The sequence below is a fragment of the Maniola hyperantus genome, chromosome 22 (genome assembly GCF_902806685.2).
Source record: "Maniola hyperantus chromosome 22, iAphHyp1.2, whole genome shotgun sequence".
Classification (NCBI taxonomy): domain Eukaryota; kingdom Metazoa; phylum Arthropoda; class Insecta; order Lepidoptera; family Nymphalidae; genus Maniola; species Maniola hyperantus.
The window spans coordinates 4,101,668-4,122,134 of NC_048557.2; the positions used below are offsets into that span (position 1 = coordinate 4,101,668).

Below are 20,467 nucleotides of genomic sequence, written 5' to 3' on the forward strand. Positions count from 1 at the left end.
TTACACAAAACACAACAACACCAAACAAACGTACGTTAGATATTTAATTAATTAAAACGCACATAACTCCGAAAAGTTAGAGGTGCGTGCACGGGATCGAACTCCCGACCTTTTTTTTATTCAGATAGGTACAAGTTAGCCCTTGACTGCAATCTCACCTGGTGGTAAGTGACGATGCAGTCTAAGATGGGAGCGGGCTAACCTGAAAGGGGTATGGCAGTTTTTATTAGACCCACACCCCTTTGGTTTCTACACGTCATCGTGCCGGAACACTAAATCGCTTGGCGGCACGGTTTTGCCGGTAGGGTCCTAACCACTAGCACGGTAATGTTATCTATACAGTATTGTAACTCGGCCGTATCTTTGAAATAAATACCTACAGCAGCGCGGTACGCGGAACATGCGATAGGGCTGCCCGCCTCCGGGTTTTTAATTACATTTGCTTACTTTGTGTTTAAATATGTACTTGTCATTTGCCTACTTTGTGTTTAAATATGTACTTGTCATATTAAATATGTACTTGAACTTATTTTTATCTACAAGATATTTCATACAATATTTAACAAAAAGATTCTAAACATAATTACATAATTACTTATTTACAAAAAATATACGCCATCCAAATGGTCATTTATGGGCATTGTGCCCAAAACACTGGCGCTATTACCTTATTATTTTTATTGAAAAAATTGCGCGGTTATTAAAAAAACAAAACACCGTCCGTTCGTCACTGCGGCACAGTCGCGACTGGCTGCACCACGAGCGCACCACGAGATCGAGGCGCGTAGGTTTAGCTCGCGTTTCGCCCGTTTGTATGAAGTTGGAATACTGCCTATAACATTACCGTGCCACTAGGCCACCCAATCTAATCTATCTATGTATATTGTTACCAGAACACGTCGCGACTCAGAAGACAGCAACTGCGACTCCCTCTCGCGCCAAGCCGCAATACGCATTAGCCACTCTCTACCCGACCTGCAAACGGAGCCTTTGAAGCAGGAGTACGTGCAGGAACATAAGGACGCCGGGAAAAAGGTAACTTTATTTTTATTTGATAGCCCTAAGTTAGCCCTTGACAGCGATCTCACCTGGTGGTAAGTGATAATATATTACCCGACAAGAAATATTGTACATCTACCTTTAGAAATAAATAGCGGGTTCGTAGAGCGTTGTCTCTGTCGTTGAGTCCGATAGGTATGAGTGACAGAGTCAACGCTCTACAAAGCCAAAATCTCACTGTAAAAGTCGATGTACAATATTTCTTTCTGGCTAATGTACAGTCCTTTCTTATCGGATGCCTACGTCATAATAGCTATCTGCATGCCAAATTTCAGCCCGATCCGTCTAGTAGTTAGAGATGTGCGTTGTTAGATCAGTCAGTCACCTTTTCCTTTTACAAATTACATCCATTATCACATACAGGATGTAACGAGAACGCAACGCTAAGTTTTTGCTAGCATTCTAGGTACACCTTTAGAGATCGTTGGGCAAATCGATGAAAAGTGAAATCAAAAGATAGAATAAAAACTAGTAATGTATAGCATACCTTAACACATGCGTTAGTACCTACTTAGAGGTCGTGTAGAAACATTTTTGGAAGGAAAACATTACACCACTTAATGGCAAAGCGAACGGCGGTACAACAAAAAGCTTTTATGACGAATATAACACTTAGAAGCAAAACAACATATGTACGTGAATATTGTTCACGATCCTTTAAGGTTAAGAATATGTCAATTGGAAATGTATAGCATATGCTTCCTAAAGTTGTGTCATAAAAGGTTATCTTCTCGTACACCCACAGTTTCAGGTTACATGTACCTGGCACAATTAAAGTCGACTTGCGTACCTAACTTGGATAGAGCGAAGGAGGCAAGCGAAGGTCAACAATAATTGATAGCGAATGAGTAGTTGTGGACATATGCAGCGAAGCCGAGCGAGCGTGTCTTCGTTCCACGGAGAATTGAACCTCAATAGTACGCATATTGGTTTTGCTTAAAAGCAAAATCGTTAAAAGTTGGCGGGGGACAGGGGAGAATGCTTTGTTGTGATTGGTGGACTCAAAAGTCGGACGTGGGCCGAATTTATGTTAAGCAATTGCCTAAGCTTGGCGATAGGGAGTGTCGAGCTATTATAGGCGTCTATAGGTCTATAGGTCTATGCGTCGTTCTCTCTGTCTGTACCCGCCATAAGACTCTCTGATTTTCAGCTTACATCTAGGCTAAGCTATTAGACTGTATTTACTATTTAGTAATAATTTCGTAAAAGGCTATTTTTATTTTTTATTTTATTTTATTTTTTATTAATAAGTTCGTATTAAATAGCTAAAAATTAGGATTTTTATTTGTCAATGTATATATTACATTATGTTAATATACACCGACTACACAAAATATTGGTTTCAAAATATTTTTCATAATTTCCTAATAATTAACTATCTCGAGGAACAACAAGTTTATTTTGCTATAATCTGGTAGATGATAGAATATGCAGCGTGCGCTATAAACCGCTCACCCTAGCCCGCTACTACACATGCAGAAAAACCAAGTAATGAAGCAAGCAATACGCACGACCATAATTTCCTTGAAAACACACTCTAAGCACGTTTCACTACCAGTACCAACACCGGAGCATCCTCAGGAGATGTTAACTAATTGCAAAGTTTATTTAGCAACTTCCTCAACATAACGCTTGCTTCTATCCAAAATAAAATTCTATTTATAAGACAGATAAAAGTTAAATAATACACAATGTACCTACTCGTTTTACATACAAATGATCGACAAAATATGGAAAACATATCACGCATAATTTTCATATATTTGTCCTGTGCCCACATACATATTCGTTTAGGTAGATATACCTATATTACATTCAGAATGCCTTGTTCATAATATCACTATCCATATTATAAATGCGAAAGCGTGTATGTTTGTTGGTTTGTCCTTCAATCACGTTACAATGGAGCAACGGATTAACGTGATTTCTTGCATGGTATAGTTAAAGACCTGGAGAGTTACAAAAGCTACTTTTAGCCCGGAAAATTAGAGAGTTCCCGTGGGATTTCAAATACATAAATCCACGGGGATGAAGTCTCAGGCATCAGCTAGTAACATATTATATAGGTATTCCAAAGTGGACCGATTTTAATTATATCTATTTATTTTATTTATTTCATTGTAATTAGGTATATCTATAGGATATTAGATGATACCCGCAACTTCGTTCCCGTGGATATAGCTTATTAAAAATCCCGTGTAAACTCTTTGTTTTCCGGGATGATGATGTAGCCTATGTCCTTCCCTGGGATACAAACTATCGCTATACCAAATTTCGTCAAAATCGATCAAACGGATGGGCTTGAAAAGCTGGCAACAGACATAATATAGACACCATTTTATAATATTACTAGCGACCCGCCCCGGCTTCGCATGGGTGCATACTAATGTGGTGTCAGATATCTACTCGTGTGCGGTGTGGTGTCAGTGAGGAGATTATCTCAAATGAGACGATTTTTTCCGACCTAATTCACATTATTCTAGGGATCTCTAATTTTTTGAGAATTAAACTATATACTTATAAACCTTCCTCTTGAATCACTCTGTCTATTGATGAAAACCGCATTAAAATCCGTGACGTAGTTTAAAAGATCTACGCGTTCATACATACATACAGACGCGGGAAGCGACTTTATTTTATACTATGTAGAGAAGTAGTACCTATAGAATATGGATTTCCTGAATTATGTATTCTGCTCTCAATCCCCGCTTTTTAGATTTGAAGCTTAAGTTATACGTGATCAGTAGTCATTGAGTTATAATCTGCTTTTACATAAAAATACATTGTAGATGTACCATAAGTACGCGACAGGACAAGAAGTCAATCGGGGTGGGGACCGGACGCCCCGCACACCCGCACATCCCCCGTGCAAACTCGGTACGGGCGAGATCGGGCGACGGCGCGCGGTCGGACCACTGCCTAACAGTACCCGTACAAGATTTTACGTCTCACCAAACCAAACCAAATTCGAGAGTCGAAATACTTCCGCGTTACAGTAAAATGGACCTAAACAGCCTTGAATTGAAGTCAAATATTCAATGCCACTGATTTTAATTTCGCAATGTTTCCGCTTGGAGCGCTGGCTGTAGAAGTGTAGACAAACTTGAGCTTTAAAACAAGGCATTTAAGATCCAGTTTACTGTAACGCGGAAGTATTTCGACTCTCGAATTTGGTTTGGTTTGGTGAGACGTAAAATCTTGTACTACGGGTACAGTCGTTAGACGTTACAAGGAAACGTTAAGGCTCGATAATTTTATGTTGTTTTGTTTTCACTTCACTGTCCCCTTTGAATAGGAACTTTCCACAATCAAGAAGCCTCGGAAAGTTTCTTGGAAGGGCTTAATGACTTTAATTAAAAAACTTATGTAAAACAGTGACGGTCTGATTAGAAAAACTATTCAAACAATAACCGTTTGTCTGATGTCTTAAGCTAATTGCTTCTCTTTAAGCTTAACTATTATTGAAATTAATTTTTTTATGACTTCTTTAAGAAAAGCTGCCACTTTATAAAAAAAGGTTCGCGATTACGTGGCACTTGAATTTTAGAGATTTTGAGACCTATATGAGAGCGCGCTTTGACTTTTCTAAGAGTTAATTTTGTAACTGTGTGTTAAGTTTGACTAAAGTTAAAGTATAATATAAGTAGGTAGTTATGCATGTTACAAAATGTGAAAGTGTTTTTTTTTGCAAAGAATATTAGCCATGTTAAATGATTAATATTCCCTTTACCTCTCCAACTAAGCATCAAGCTTGTGCTAGGAGTAGGTACGACAATAGTGCAACGGGCGGGGTTCGAACCGTCGCGGACCTTTCGGTTTTCAGTCCACTCCTTTACCAGTTGAGCTATTGAGGCTCTCAAAATTTGTTTGTTGTTTTATTGGTTTGTACTTTGATCACTCACAACGCAGCCACGGATAGGCGTGATTTTTTGAATGGGTTTAGTTAAAACAGGGAGAGTGACATAGGCTAATTTTTATCCCGGAAAATCGAAGAGCTCCTGCGGAATTTTTCCATACGTATTACGAAGTCGCGGGAATCAGCTAAACACAAAAAAATCCTACCTGTGTTCGTTATTGACTTTGAAACCATCCAACCGATGTGCCCAAAACCAGTTTCATTAGAAAGGCAATAATGAGAAGATGATTTCAGAGTTTTTTAATTTGATTTTTAGTTTTTAAGATTCCGTACGTCAAAAGGAAAAACGGAACCCTTATAGGATCACTTTGTTGTCTGACTGTCAAGAAACCTACAGGGTACCTTCCCGTTGGCCTAGAATCATGAAATTTGGCAGGTAGGTAGGTCTTGTAGCAGACATTCGGGGAAAAATCTGAAAACCGCGTATTTGTGGTTACATCACACAAAAAAATTGTGGCCAAAAAAAAATGATTTATCGTCCAAAATGTCGAAAAAAATACCCTATTACGGAACCCTCGGTGCGCGAGTCTGACTCGCAATTGGCCTGTTTTTTTAGTGTAGTAGCACACGCCAACTGTCCGCTAATTTTGAATAAATGACAATGGAAGAGATCGCTTTAGCGATAAGGCCGCCTTTGTATGCTACGTATCTTTATTTAATAAATCTTTATTTTTTAGCAATGCTATTAGATTAAGATCCTTGTATGTTTTTACTTTGTTTACTTGTATTGTTGTTGTGTGCAATAAAGTATAAATAAATAAAAATAAAATAAAATGACTTTGAATTTGAGTCGTAAGTGTAACTGGCCAATGAAAGTGACCCTAGTAACATCGAAGGTGACCGAGCAAATTAGGTACATGGTTTGGTCAGACCATTAGGTAGGTACATTCAATCGGCCAGACAGATTGATTGCTGTAAATATTGCTCTCTAAACATGGTGGTTGTGATTGGATAACCTATGATTGTTGACAGTGTCGTCTTACAAGTGATGCTTATATATAAGTCGCGTAAATATTATTGTCAGCTCTTATATCTCATATCTCTCATATTTATCAATAGGGTCGTCATCATCATGATCTCAGAGTGAGAAGGGTTTTGGCCATAGTCTACCACGCTGGCCATGTGCGGATTGGTAGACTTCACACACCTTTGAAAACATTATGGAGGACTCTCAGGCATGCAGGTTTCCTCACGATGTTTTCCTTCACCGAAGCAAGTGATATTTAATTAATTAAAACGCACATAACTCCGAAAAGTTAGAGGTGTGTGCCCGGGATCGAACCCCCGACCTCCGATTAGAAGGCGGACGTCCTAACCACTAGGCTATCACAGCTTCAATAGGGTCTTGGACTGTGGTAATAAAATGATTTGATTTTTGTATAGCGATAGTTTATGGGGCTAGAATTCATTATTAAAGAGAATAATTAAAAAATCATGATTTTTAACATATTTAATTATTAACGTGATGCTGTACGGAAAGCGAATAATGACGTCACAATGCACGAACGAGAAATATTTTTCAATTTTTAAACACAAGAATTCGGTTAAAAATTGAGTCTGCTGGAAAATATTTTTTATGTAAAAAAATTGAAAAATATTTGTCGTTTATGCATTATAACGTCATTAATCGTTTTCCGTAGAGCATGACGTTAATAAATTAATTATGTTAAAAATATAGCAAGCACTTCATAGGCGCCCCTCTAGCAGGCATATTAAATTTTTTACTGACTAACTTCGAAATAACGAGGAATCGTCTCATTGCACTGGTATTTTTGAATAGAAACGAAGATATCTGAAGCGCAAACTCTCGCTAATCCAACTCTAAATGATGGCGTGCGCCCCTTCCTAACCTCGCGCCCTTAGGCTCGTGCCTATTTTGCCATAGGGATAATCCGACACTGTCTATATCTCTTAACTCTTATCTCAAGAGACTTATGTGCAGCAGTGGACGTCTATGGGTTGATGATGATGATGATAAACCCTGCAAAGGCTTTAACAGAAACCACAAAATTCATAATATTCAAAAACATGGATCCTAAATAATTAAATAGAAAAGTCCCGACTCAGTGACTAATTTATGAACGTCCAGCTCAAACCCTTGGACCTAGTAAGCTGAAATTATGCATAGAGGTTTCCTTTGTAATGTAGACTAGGATTAATGACAGATTATTCGAAATTCCCACGGGTTAGCGAATTTTTATTGAAGTCACGCCACGGGCGAACACTAACTAGTTTCATACTAAATACATGCGAAGTTTGAGATAAGTTTGCCAAACAAACTAAAGATAAGTACTATTTCTATACTTTCTGAGATGCGGTATTAGCTACCGAAAAACCGAGCGGAAATGCAACTCTTATTTTCATTTGAATTTTTATGTCCATGTTTCGGTCGGAATTTTCGAATTTATGTTTGTGAGCTTTATTTTATCTATATGCTATAATTATTGAAATAAAGTACCGCAAGTTCAAACAAGCAATGTTTCATTTCACCTAATAAGTAGTTCATTTAAATTCCTTATGTAGTAGCTAAATATAGTGAACAGATAAACAGCCTGAGGATCCAAAGGAGCCAAATAATTTAAGGAACTATTTATTACTATTTCGTACTACGAGTATATTAGATATCTTCTTACTACAATTAGTAACTTCAAGGACGCGAAAGTAAATTAGCGAATTTAATAAGTCTAGATACATAACATTTACACCCATTTTACACCATATTATTTAAAAAAATATAATATACACGATCTAACCAGAACGCTAGCAACTTAGCGTTATTATTAAACTAAATAAACACAATCCAGTACCAATAACCATTTGCCTCATTATGTAGTTTTAGAGATTTAGTATTTTTCAAACCGTATATGAATGTATAGCGTTCAAAACTCGGGCCAATGTCCCGCCTACGACGCGGCACTGACTCCGAGTGGTCTACTTATGAAATGTTCGTTGACCTCAAGCGTCAGTCAGATGTTTTATTCGCAATATATCGTGAAATTTTACAAAATGTAGGTTTCTTCAAATTTTTTTTCGCGTTTTTTTGTGGTATCATATCAGTGATCATCAGTACTATCACCTGTCTTCGTTTTTGTCAGCTTTCTGGTTACACACTGTACAGGTACCTACCGATTCTAGCGATCCAATATGACCGGAGAGAGAGCAGGGGCTCATTGAGACAAGAAGGGTGTAAGTTACACCCCTCTTGTGAAGGCAGTTGAACTCATGAATATCAAAATTGCAAAGCAAGCCTATCAATGAACTTTGCAAATAAATATTTACTTACTGTCGACTACGGGGACGTGACGGCACAAGTATAACGGCGCTGATCACGGAATATATTACTGACAGTAAGTTCACTCTGTAACGGTTTTACCGAGTTACTATTTTTTTAGGGTTCCATACCTCAAAAGGAAAATACCCACATGTCAAACACATAACCCTGTTTTGGGCTTCGCCGCAGTCGGGTAAAAAGGAACCCTTATACGATCACTTCGTTGCCTGTCTGTATGCCGTGTCTGTAAATTCAGGGGAATCCAAACCTAGGGTACCTACATATATACTTCCCATTGACCTAGAAATATAAAATTTGGCAGGTAGCAATGTCTTGTAGCACAAGACGAAAACCGAGAATTTATGGTTACATCACAAAAAGTTAAAGATTTGTGTTCCCAACAAAATAATTAGTTTACTCAATCACAACAAGATGGTCATTAATTTGCAAACTTTTTAAAATACTGGTTTGAGATTTCTCGTACAATGCTGCGGAACCTTTCATGTGCGAGCCCGAATCGCACTTGACCGTTTTAAAAAAAATGAGCAGGTGACCACCCTGATGTTAAGTGATTGTTGCCGCTCATGCATGAATACTCAGCACCAGAGGAACCTGTAAAATTTGTTGATCCGCCCCTTGTTGTTGAAACCTAGTGGGAACACCACCGAAGGGAGTTGGTTCTACAGTTTGCACGTGCGTGGAAAAAAGATCTGGCACAATTGTGGTCAAATTGCACCAGGCGGTGAGGGTGAAATTGCTTACGGTATGATACGGTAGTGGTAAACCGCAACGTGTTAACCGTAAGGTGGAATTTCCAAAAATGTTTTCTTAGTCGTAGTCTACATAATAATGTTATAGAAAAAACGTACATGCAAAGCTCTGCTTTCTATACCCGGCGGCGGTTTTAACTATACGCTGATTTATCAGTCCAGTTCTCCTATCATAAAGTTAAAGACATTAAAGGGCTGGAGATAAAACGTAATATTTTATAAAAAAAATATAATTATTTTTTCATATAACCTACCTATTCGCTGAAGCGTATTTAATTTTTAATATCAAGTACAACAGTATAATAATAATAAAGTGAGCCTCGCAACCGCAATATGATGAGTTAGCTGGGAATTTCATAAAAATCTAGATGTGGCATATTATTATTACGTAAAATTATAATTAGTACACAGCAGCAGTACCTACAGCTTTTTACAGTTACACATTCTCCAAAGTTAATAAAATAGAAATAAAGAAAAACGTTTATTTAGACAATTATTGTTACACACTCCTGAACATTTTAAGCTTTTTTCCACGACGTCGTCGTCTGCGTGGATTTAGGTTCAAAGTTACCGTCGGAATTTCTCGAAATATTTTTTGTAGGGGAGGATACGTTCTAGAGAAAATCTCAAGTTTCAAGACCTAACAGTTTCAGCTGTCAAAGTCAAATTATTTATTTCAAAATCTAAATATTATAAAAAAAAGGTGACTGAACTATGAACGCACAGCTCAAACGACTAGACGGATCGGGCTGAAATTTGGCATACAGATTGCTATTTTATGAAATAGGCATCAGCTAATAAAATATTTTTGAAAATTCAACCCCTAGGGGGGTATAATAGGGGTTTGAAATTTGTGTAGTCCACGCGGATGAAGTCGCGAGCCTGAGCTAGTATGGTATATAAGTAAGGACCTACAATAGATAGATAACTATTTGAAAGTCAAATAGGTGAATTCGGGTGAGGTAGGTAACGGCGATAATTTAAAATCAACTTAAAGCTACGAGGGTTCCAAACATGCCCTGGTCTGCTGTCAAAGAGCTGTAAGTTGATATGCCAGTCAGTCAGTCAGTTTCTACTTTTTATATAAATATAGATAATACACAATTAATGCGAGACCTCGGCGCATCCATCAAACAACAATCAACTGTAATAATAAATCGTATCTAGTACTCTTTAATTCTGCAATGTTTCTCCGCTAACCAAGACTTACTCTTAATAGTCGCTTTCGACTTTAATTTTGAGCATAATTTATTGCAGCTTAATTTAAGCCTTTTTATTCCATTACTTGAAATGTGTTCTAGAAAAGAAATATTACCTAAGTACAACAATTTTTTTATGAGGCTCGTTAAGTTAAAAAAGTGCTTATTAGACTCTTACTTTGGAATATTAAGGGGCTACTTAGGCGTAGTAAGTAGTACCATTAAGTGTTACTTTAGTTAATAGTATTCAAAGCACTATACATTGGTTGTAATACAGATACATTTAAAATAAACAGATACGTTCTATTCGCCGATCACATTCACGTAGAATAGAAAAAATCTACTAAGTATTGGATCTCAAACTGTCGCGTACTATAGCGTACATCCGTGATTTTATCCGCGTAGACTGCACTAATTTCAAACCCCTATTTTACCCCCCTTAGGTGTTGAATTTACAAAAATCTTTCTTAGCGGATGTCTACATCGTAATGCTATCTGCATAAACCCGATCCGTCCAGTGGTTTGAGCGGTTCGTTGATATCGATGGCGTTGATAGATCAGGCAGTCAATCAGTCACCTTTTCCTTTGAACTAAGCCTTTCACATTCTGAAAGGATACCCGTGCTCAGTAAATAGTAATGGGCCGGCGATGGGTGAGATGATAAATGTGATGAATTTTATGTCTTCTGTTCAGGTTCTCCGTCAAACGACGCTACCAATAGTACCTGATCGTCACCAGACCTTCCAGCGTCAGCTATCCCACCGCCTGGACCTGCCCTCCATACAGTTCAGCATCTGCAGTCTGGAACGAGCTGATTCTTCCATCGGACTTATCAAGGTATGTTATACTTTTCATTCATCCAAGCATGACATTTATTTTCTGGTTAGGGGAACCTAACCAGAAAATGTCAACAGATTCTACCAATATTGGCAGACTATAACTAAAGTTGCAGCGTCTGAATCCAGCGGCTTCCTGCGAGTCGTTTGATGTCGTCTGTCTATGTAGCGGGGCGTCTTCCAACGCTGCGTTTTCCGGTGCAAGGTTGCCAGAAGAGGAGAGGAGAGACAACGAGGAGAAAAGCAAAGTAGCAGTACCCAATAGCTATTTTGCCCTTTGGGCACCTTTTAGAAACATGAAACTTATGATAACTTATAGAAACATACAAAAATGTACATTAGGGATTTAATAAGTCGTCTGATTGTGATTTCCGCTTCTAAATCGCTCAACAATAACATGGAAGTTCGCTAAATTGATTCCATAAGCTAGTTTACTAACATTTTTGGCTTGTACTTGTAAGCAAATCGTGTTCAATTCACCGTTTTTATATTGGATATCCTAAATCACATTATGTCATGTATTGTGACAAAATCTATCCCTCATAGACAAAACTATTAGGTTATCGTGGTAAACACACACAATGTCACAGTCTGGAGGGCAATAAGTCTCTCGGGCATAAATAAAAAAATGTTTTTTTTCTCTCTTTATTTGGAATACTTGAAATTGCTTGGTTACTTATATATTTTAGCTATAGCCTGTTTAATATTAACTGATTTTTTACAATATATTTATTATTAGGTAGGCAGGCTAGAAAGTCAAAGTAGGTATGTAACATATTATAACAAAAAAGTAAAGTTACAAAACATTTAAAATAATACGGATTAGGCAATACTCCTACTTATATGTCCGCCAAAACGGACAATTAAACTGTATGGTACAACGTGCAGTACGCACCCACCCTCCCACTTCTAAAGAAGCAAGAAAAGTAAGGCAATACACACGTAGGTACGCTCCGGTGTCGGAAAGAAACGTATAGTATTTTTTATGTAAAGTACCACAAGTAAAACGCGCGTCGCTTCGTGAGATAAAAATACTTGAGTGTGTTTTGGAAGATCTGTGTGGTGTTGTGTGTTGACGGTGTGTATGGCTTGCTTTTCCTGCTTCTTTAGTAGTGGGAGGGTGGATAGTGTATAACGTGCTATATTGCATATTGCACGTTATACTTTGTCTGTTTTAAGTAGTAACGCCTGCTTCTATTCAAAATATAGGTATTTAACCTGTTTTTATAAATGATATTATTTGTAAATGATATTATTGATTAAAAAGAAACTTTCGTATTTTGAACTGAACTTTTTACTTAATTAGTAAATAAAATACAGATTAATTATTATAGGTTTTCTACCTATAATAATTCTCGTGCTCTATTTGAGACACTGCCGATATAATTAATCTTCGTAGCAGATAAAGGATCTCTTATTTCTTAATTGTGCTTAACTTTACAACTAAGCTCCCATTTTAAATGCGTAAACCACTATCTTTTTAATTACATTCACTGTAACAGTAACTTGTATTTTCTTGCATGATTGAAAAATTTAAAATTTTCATCGTTTAATATTGAGAATTAATTATCGAAAATGTACTTAATTTTTTTTGTTTATCATAATAGTAATCTACTAAAATTACTATCTAGCCTATGAATAAAGCTAATAAATAAGTAATGTTATATTACAAATCATGTCCGCGTGGAATGGTGCCAAGTATACTGGCTGTATTTCCGCGCTGGACGGCCAGGCTGATTAATTCAATCAATCAATCAATCAGCCTGTTTGCGTCCACTGCTGGACATAGGCCTTCCCAAGAGCGCGCCGCCCCACACGATCCTCTGCCTTCCTCATCCACCCACTTCCCGCTACCTGTCCAGCGGGAGGTCGTCCCACACTGCGCTTTTATCTTTTTATATTAACCTTTTAGATATAGTTATCGGTTATCGATAAAATCTGTTCTCAAATCGGTCAGCAAATAATTGATGAGTACACACACGTGAATCTCTCTTAATCCTTTGTCAATGAGCCAGTCGATATGTATAAGCTATAATCCGGTCATAACAAAGGTAATGTTCGAGCATATCGCTAAGCTGCTTATACCGTATGCCCACATCAAAGATACGAGGATTTCCATTAACTACATTGGGACTGAGTTTTATTTTTGCCATTTTTCTCTTTTCGAGTTCAAATAGATACACGGCACAATTTTTTTTTGGCGGGTGACTCTTAATAAAGAGCCGCACACACTAGCGCGACAGGACAGAACGTTCCAGTGACGGGTCGCGCGACTATTTTTCCTGTCCTTTCTTAGGGTGCACCTAAAACTGCGCCCAAAGCTTGGGTGCAGTTTTAGGTTTTAGGTAGGCTACTTTGTGAATCCATATAAATTCAAATGTGCGACTGTAGCGCTACACCCGTCAGTTCATCGCATCGCGATCGAAAGCAACGCTGCCACAGCGCTGCAGCCGCGCTGCCCCCGCGCGGCACTTTGCGGCCAATTTGAAAGCAACCTTAGCTGATAAAACTCTAAATGTCAGGATAAGGAAGATCACACGGACATGGAAGACACGGTCGAGACACGTAAAGGTATAGATACAAATTGAATTTGGTCTGAATTTGGAATTCAAATGCAAAAAAGTCTGTAGAGACGCTCAATAATAAAAACGCTAGTGGCGTTAGTTTTAGCACCGTTACTCAGTCACTATTGGATAAATTCCCTCCTCTCCCTTCGGCGGTGCTACCATTAGATTACAACATGGGGTTATTCAAGGGAACCAACCAATTCCAGGGGACCAACAAATTCCTGAAAGGCCGGCAACGCATTAGTGGTTCATCTAGTTTAGTACTGCAATTCAAATTTATTTATTTATTTATTTATAATTGCACAGCTGCAAGTATGACAAAGAGTAGCCCTCTTTGGGCTATAAATACGTAAGTCAACTCGTGCAAATCTTGGGCTAGAAAGCTAGTGTACTCGTGAGATAATACGAATTAATGTAGTCTTGCCATTATTAATTTCACAGAAAAGGATGTACGTTGCAAATGTGCAAAAATGGCATTAGTTACCCGCTTTAATTATCATATTTCATCTCAGAACTTTCGCATTTTGTGTCATACTTTACATTATGTATGTGTTACACTTAGGATCTTTTCAAACGTGCCAGAATTAGGTATAACTAAAGCTAATGTAACTAAGCTGTGTTAGCCTAGTGGTTAGGACGTCCGCCTTCTAATCGGAGGTCGGGGGTCCGGGTCCCCGGCCCGCACCTCTAACTTTTCGGAGTTATGTGAGTTTTAATTAATTAAATATCACTTGCTTTACCGGTGAAGGAAAACATCGTGAGGAAACCTGCATGCCTGAGAGTTCTCCATAATGTTCTCAAAGGTGTGTGAAGTCTACCAATCCGCACATGGCCAGCGTGGTAGACTATGGCCAAAACCATTCTCACTCTAAGAGGAGACCCGTGCTCTGCAGTAAGCCGGCGATGGGTCGATCATGATGATCATGAAAGCTAATGTGAGATTTTCTTTATACTGTATTTTTACTTCACATTTTGCGTTTTTGACTAAAGTTTCATATACAATAATAATATTATGCTTAATTTAAAAGATATCATGAAACAGACATATCATAAACATTATTTCAGTATGTTTTTGCTTTAGAAAAGAATATGTAATAATATAATCAACCTTAAAGTATTCTTTGTTGCTATTTTAACAGATCTCAATTCTACATTTTTCTATTGTAAATGCACTTGTAATAATATTGTAAATGCACTTGTAATAATATTCAACATACCCGCGTATCCGACGTAACTTTTTTTTTTTTTTTTTTTAATCTGATACAAGTTAGCCCTTGACTGCAATCTCACCTGGTGGTAAGTGATGATGCAGTCTAAGATGATAGCGGGCTAACCTGGAAGGGGTATGTCAGTTTTAATTAAACCCATACCCCTTTGGTTTCTACACGGCATCGTACCGGAACGCTAAATCGCTTGGCGGTACGGCTTTGCCGGTAGGGTGGTAACTAGCCACGGCCGAAGCCTCCCACCAGACCAGACCAGAAATTTAGAAATTATAAAATTCCAAATCCCTGCCAGGAATCGAACCCGGGACCTCCCACTAATAAGACCACAGCGCTTACCACTGCGCCAGGGAGGTCGTCAAAGTACAAGTAAAGTCCACTCGCCTTCGTGAATTGCAAGAACTATACTATTAAGCAGTCTGTCAACTTAGTTAATAGTTTTATAGATAGGTATTATACTAATGTAAATGTTCTGTCTTTATAGATAGGTCATATTATCATTTACCATCAGTTAAGAATATCCAGCTCAAATCGTCACCTGCAAAAAGATTTACCTAAGTATTTTCTTTAGAAAACTTTTCTGCAACCTAATAAAATAAAGCCAGAGTTTATCGAAAACCATTTTCCTAAGGCATCATATGGATCCATCTAATATAATAAGCCCGTAACAAGCTTTGCAAAAGTCTATCTTCGACTCGCTGTACGGTTTTTCTTTTATATTGAAAAACATGCTTATTTCAAATCAACAAGTAGGTACCTAGGTATTTTATGTACGAAGTTCTTGGGTATTTTGTTTGGGCTGGTTTTGGAGGATATTTGGATTATGTTTGTTTTCGTGTCGTTACCACGATATTTGTGACGATAGTTTTCTTTTACCTTTGATGTAGGGTTGTCTAGGCCAGCATAAAATAACATAAAGCACCTTTAATAAATACTTTAATAAATACTACCTTTGAAAAAAAACTACCTTTGAAAGCAGCTCTCTACGACACGTTTTATGTCTCTCTCGTGTATTTTTAAGAGTTAGGGTTCCGTATTTTTAATAATGTTAACCGATCATCATCACATAATCAACCGATAGACGTCCACTTCTGGACATAGATCTCTTGTAGGGACTTACACTCGCCACGGTCTTGCGCCGCCTGAATCGAACGGCACCTTTCGTCGTCTGCAGATGCCGTCTGACCACTTAGGGGGGTCTTCCAACGCTGCGCTTTCCAGTGTGAGGTCGCCATTCTAGCACCTTATTATGTTAACCGAATTCGATACTTAATCATAAAAACTTAATAACCTAAAATATTAAATTGGCCAATTACTGAGCTTTAAATTATCGAAGGGCTTACGTCTCTATCATCATCCATCAATTTTATTTAAATTTGTTAAAGTTGCTTAATTAACTTGATTGCCTAACTTTGTTCTTCTAATCCCGCTCCATCTGCGAAATAAATAATAACATTAAAATAATTTTATGGGTTAATTATTACTAGCCAAATTAAGGCCTAACAGATTTTATTTACTTTTGGTGATTTATTTTAAACGCGAGGTCATTGCACAAAACTGCAAATTCTCAAATTCATTGACTTTTTCAAAATTGAATGCGAATGCAAGTTCTCAACTTTTCCCCTTCAAACAATAAAACCAGTCAAGTGCGAGTTTTGGACTCTCACATGAAGGGTTCCTTACCATCACAGACACTACTTGGTGCTTACCATTGTACAAGATATAACACCTATAGGTTTTGATTGCTTAGACGAGTCTTGACGGACACGACAGACAGACAACGAAGAGATTCTATAAGGATTCCTTTTTCTTTTTGAGGTACGGAATCCTGAAAAGAAGGAAAAAAAGGTCAAAACCCGTGGCACCAAACACAAATAACTTGCACGTAATGAAAACATCACAAATAATCATCGATATAAATGACAAGAATTTTCACGGTTTTGGAACCAAATAAATCAGCGCCACCTCAGATACTAATGAACGACCTGTTTGAAATCCAGACGTCACTGAGGTTGCATTGGTGCTAAAGCACCACTGAGTCGGTGCCATTTTGTTTGTTCAATAGCCCTGTCCATACGAAGTAACATATAAGTCAATGCACATAATATTAAATTCGCATTTTCGAAGTTGTCTTTGACTCTACATAAAATCGCAAAATAAGCATGGATATAACGAAACAGCATGTTAGATGTGATCAGAGAAACATTTTCTCTAATAAGCCTTTAACAAGCTTAAAGAGTATTTCCATTGCCGCGGGCCTTTTCATATGAGACTTTAATTCCATACACGAGTATTATTGTGTCGAGATCCGTATTTGATATCAATAGCTAAGTAAAGTACTACTATTTTATTTGCTAGAATTTCCTGCGAAATTCAGAATCCGTTTCCTTTTGGGCGTTTCATAGAAGGTAACCTAATAAGTAGCTCAATCCGATCCATCTGTCTATCTGTGTGTCACATCCATTTTAAAAATAAGCTACAAGTGCTGTGATGTTGAAAAGCACTGATAGTTATGGAAATCTTCTACCGCTACACTTAGGGTAAAATCTATAGAGCGCACTCTGACTTTGCTTAGACTTAAGACAGAGTTAAAACGAGACAGAGCTATATCTCTCACATAAATCTGTCTCGTTTTAACTCAATCTTAAGTTTAAGCAAAGTCAAAGTGAGCTCTATAGATCTCAGCCTGAGGCATTTTAAAATTTTTACCTACTTGAGAGATATTTCATTGAATACGTATCTTCAAACTCTAACTGAAATTATTTATTCAGAATAGGTAAAATTTTACGCTTACTGATGGTCAAAATTTTAATTTGTAAGATGATAATAGTGGTCCTTATTAATACGTACTTAAAACTAAAGCTGCGAGGGTTCCAATTTGAAAAGCATTATGAGATTTCTCAGAGAGATTTTGACCGCCAAATCTTTTAGCACTTAGCAACCCTATACGGAACCGAATCTTTACCACTAGACTATAATTTTCATATTTTATTACATGCATGTTTTTGTCCACAGCCGGAACTCTACAAGAACGAGTTGGTTCGTCAGTCATCCACTGATAGCGGCGATTTGGAATTCTGTGGAAAGCTGCACTTTGCCTTGAAGTACGACCAAGAAGTCGAAGCTCTTGTTGTAAAGGTAAGATGTAAACACTATACACAGTTTAATATGAATAAAACATCCCTAACAGCGATCATGCTCTCATCCGATTTGAATCCGTGAAAATACGGATATGAAAAATATCTATGACATAATTTATGTCATAAGCTAGCATACAAAACAAAAAGGAACGTATTTTCACGGACTCGGATCGGACGAGTACCGCCGCCGTAAGGCGTAAAACACACTTGCAGAGTGATGTGGAGTCGAACGGCCGTCAGCGCTTTTTAAAAGACTATTAATTAAAAGCCTATTTGTTCTAATAGGTAGTTTGACGTATGTCATTCCGAAGAAATAAGTAGAAGTAAAAGCATATTATGTCATGACAATAATATAGACAATGTCACAAAACAAGATAGGTACTGTCTTTTCAAGTAACTTTTATTGAAGTTATAAATTGTACCAGTGCGTTGGTGTCGCGGGCAGGCGAGACATTTACTACCACTAACTTTTGGAGTCTAGGTACCAACTAAAAATAGAGCAAGTAAGTGGGAACATAAAGTGATAAGGTCAAATTAGTTATTTACGTTCTGTGTTTAAAACTTGTTCTCTCTTAAAATACTCAAGTGTTGCCTCAATTTGTTAAGGTTACACTTCATGCGTGGTTTTTCACACCATACAAACGTATTACATTACAACGATTACTAATTATTCTATTATTTTTGTTGTGCTATATCTAAAACGAAGCCAATCATAGATTTCTCTCTTCGATATTTAGTATGCCTGACAACAATAAATAAAATTTTTTAGGGTTCCGAACCTCAAAAAGAAAAAAAGGAACCCTTATAGGATCACTTCGTTGTCTGTCTGTCCGTCAGTCCGTCAGTCCGTCTGTCTACTTCTCGTTGTCCTAGAATCATGATATTTGGCAGGTAGTTAGGTTTTATTGCACAAGTAAAGGAATAAATCCGAAAACGGTCGATTTGTGGTAACATCACACAAAAAAGTTTAAATGTGTTAATGAAATTTATTTTATGCCAAATTTTGAGGCAACTTCATGCGTAACTGTACGGATATCTACTATTCTACTCGTGTGACTGAACCATGTAAAAAATCTGTCAATTGCGAGAGTCGCACTCGCACACGAAGGGTTTCGTACCATCGTACAAGAAATAACAGTTTTCAATTTTCATGGTGGCCATTTTGAAATTTTTATTATTTCTTTTTATTGCGGCAATAGAAATACACATTTTATGAAAATTTCAATTCTCTACCTATTACGGTTCACGAGATACAGCCCGCTGATAAGCAGACGGACGGTCAGCGGAGTCTTAGTAATAGGGTCCCATTGGCACCCTTGAGGTACGGAACCCAAACAACGAAATTATTTTTCACTAAACTTTCCTTTTCTTGACTAGATATTCGAAGCCCGCGACTTGCCCATAAAGGACGTATCTGGCAGCAGCGACCCCTATATCAAGGTGTTCCTGCTACCAGACCGTAAGAAGAAGTTCCAGACCAAAGTGCATCGCAAGAATCTCAACCCTATATTCAATGAGACTTTTCTGTTCAGGTAAGGATCACACTATTTATTTTACGGACTAGCTGACCCGCCCCGGTTTCGCTTGTCCGGTTGAATTTTCAAAAATCCTGAAACACATATTTCTTCATTTGTATCCGAAAACCCAAATACTAATTTTCATGCAATTGAAAAATGACGGACTTTCATACAAACTTCCATCCCCCATTTAACCCATTTAGGGGTGGGATTTCTAAAAACCCTTTCTCAGTGGATCTTAGGTACTCTTTACAAAAAACACACCTTCAAAATCTCTAGGACCACGTTAATATATAAGTCAGTCAGTCAGTCAGTCAGTCAGGGCTTTGAATTTTATATAATACTAGCTTATGCTCGCGACTTCGTCCGCGTGGACTGCACAAATTTCAAACCCCTATTTCACCCCCTTAGGGGTTGAGTTTTCAAAAATACTTTCTTAGCGGATGCCTACGTCATAATAGCTATCTGCATGCCAAATTTCAGCCAAATCTGTCTAGTAGTTTGAGCTGTGCGTTGATAGATCAGTCAGTTAGACAGTCACTTTTTCCTTTTGTATATTTAGGAGATAGATTAAAAATTGCAGGCATCAGATTCCTTGATACTACAATAACTTTTCTAATTAGTACACCCTGTTTCTACAGGGTGTATAATATATGTATAACAATCTCTAATAAAATGCAAACAATATTTTGTCGTCTTAGTAAAAAAGAAAAGAGAACTAATGACTAGGTGAAACTTTCCAAAGCTACGCAATCTTGATGCAGAATATTTTCTAGTATAATCAAGAAACAAGATGAAAAGCAACATCAAGAGTTGGAAACTTCAATCTACAATTAAAATCTTAACTAAGAAATGCCGAAGTTACCCGTAGTTCGTAGCGAGATTTGCAATTCGCTAACTTTATTTTTAGGGATCCGTATCTCCAGAGAATAAAGGAACCCTTTAGGATCACTCTGCCATCTGTCTGTC

General features: G+C 37.6%; 1 protein-coding gene across 5 annotated transcripts in view; it reads left to right on the forward strand.

Moving 5' to 3' along the window:
- Nucleotides 1-20,467, forward strand: part of LOC117992968 (synaptotagmin-10-like) — an 89,753-nt gene that overhangs the window by 53,536 nt on the left and 15,750 nt on the right. For all 5 annotated transcript variants that reach the window (XM_069506238.1, XM_069506237.1, XM_034980701.2 and 2 more), the window contains exons 3-6: nt 894-1,035; nt 10,909-11,052; nt 17,857-17,979; nt 19,359-19,513. In XM_069506238.1, the coding sequence (XP_069362339.1) occupies nt 894-1,035; nt 10,909-11,052; nt 17,857-17,979; nt 19,359-19,513 (564 nt within the window). The remainder of the gene's footprint in view (nt 1-893; nt 1,036-10,908; nt 11,053-17,856; nt 17,980-19,358; nt 19,514-20,467) is intronic.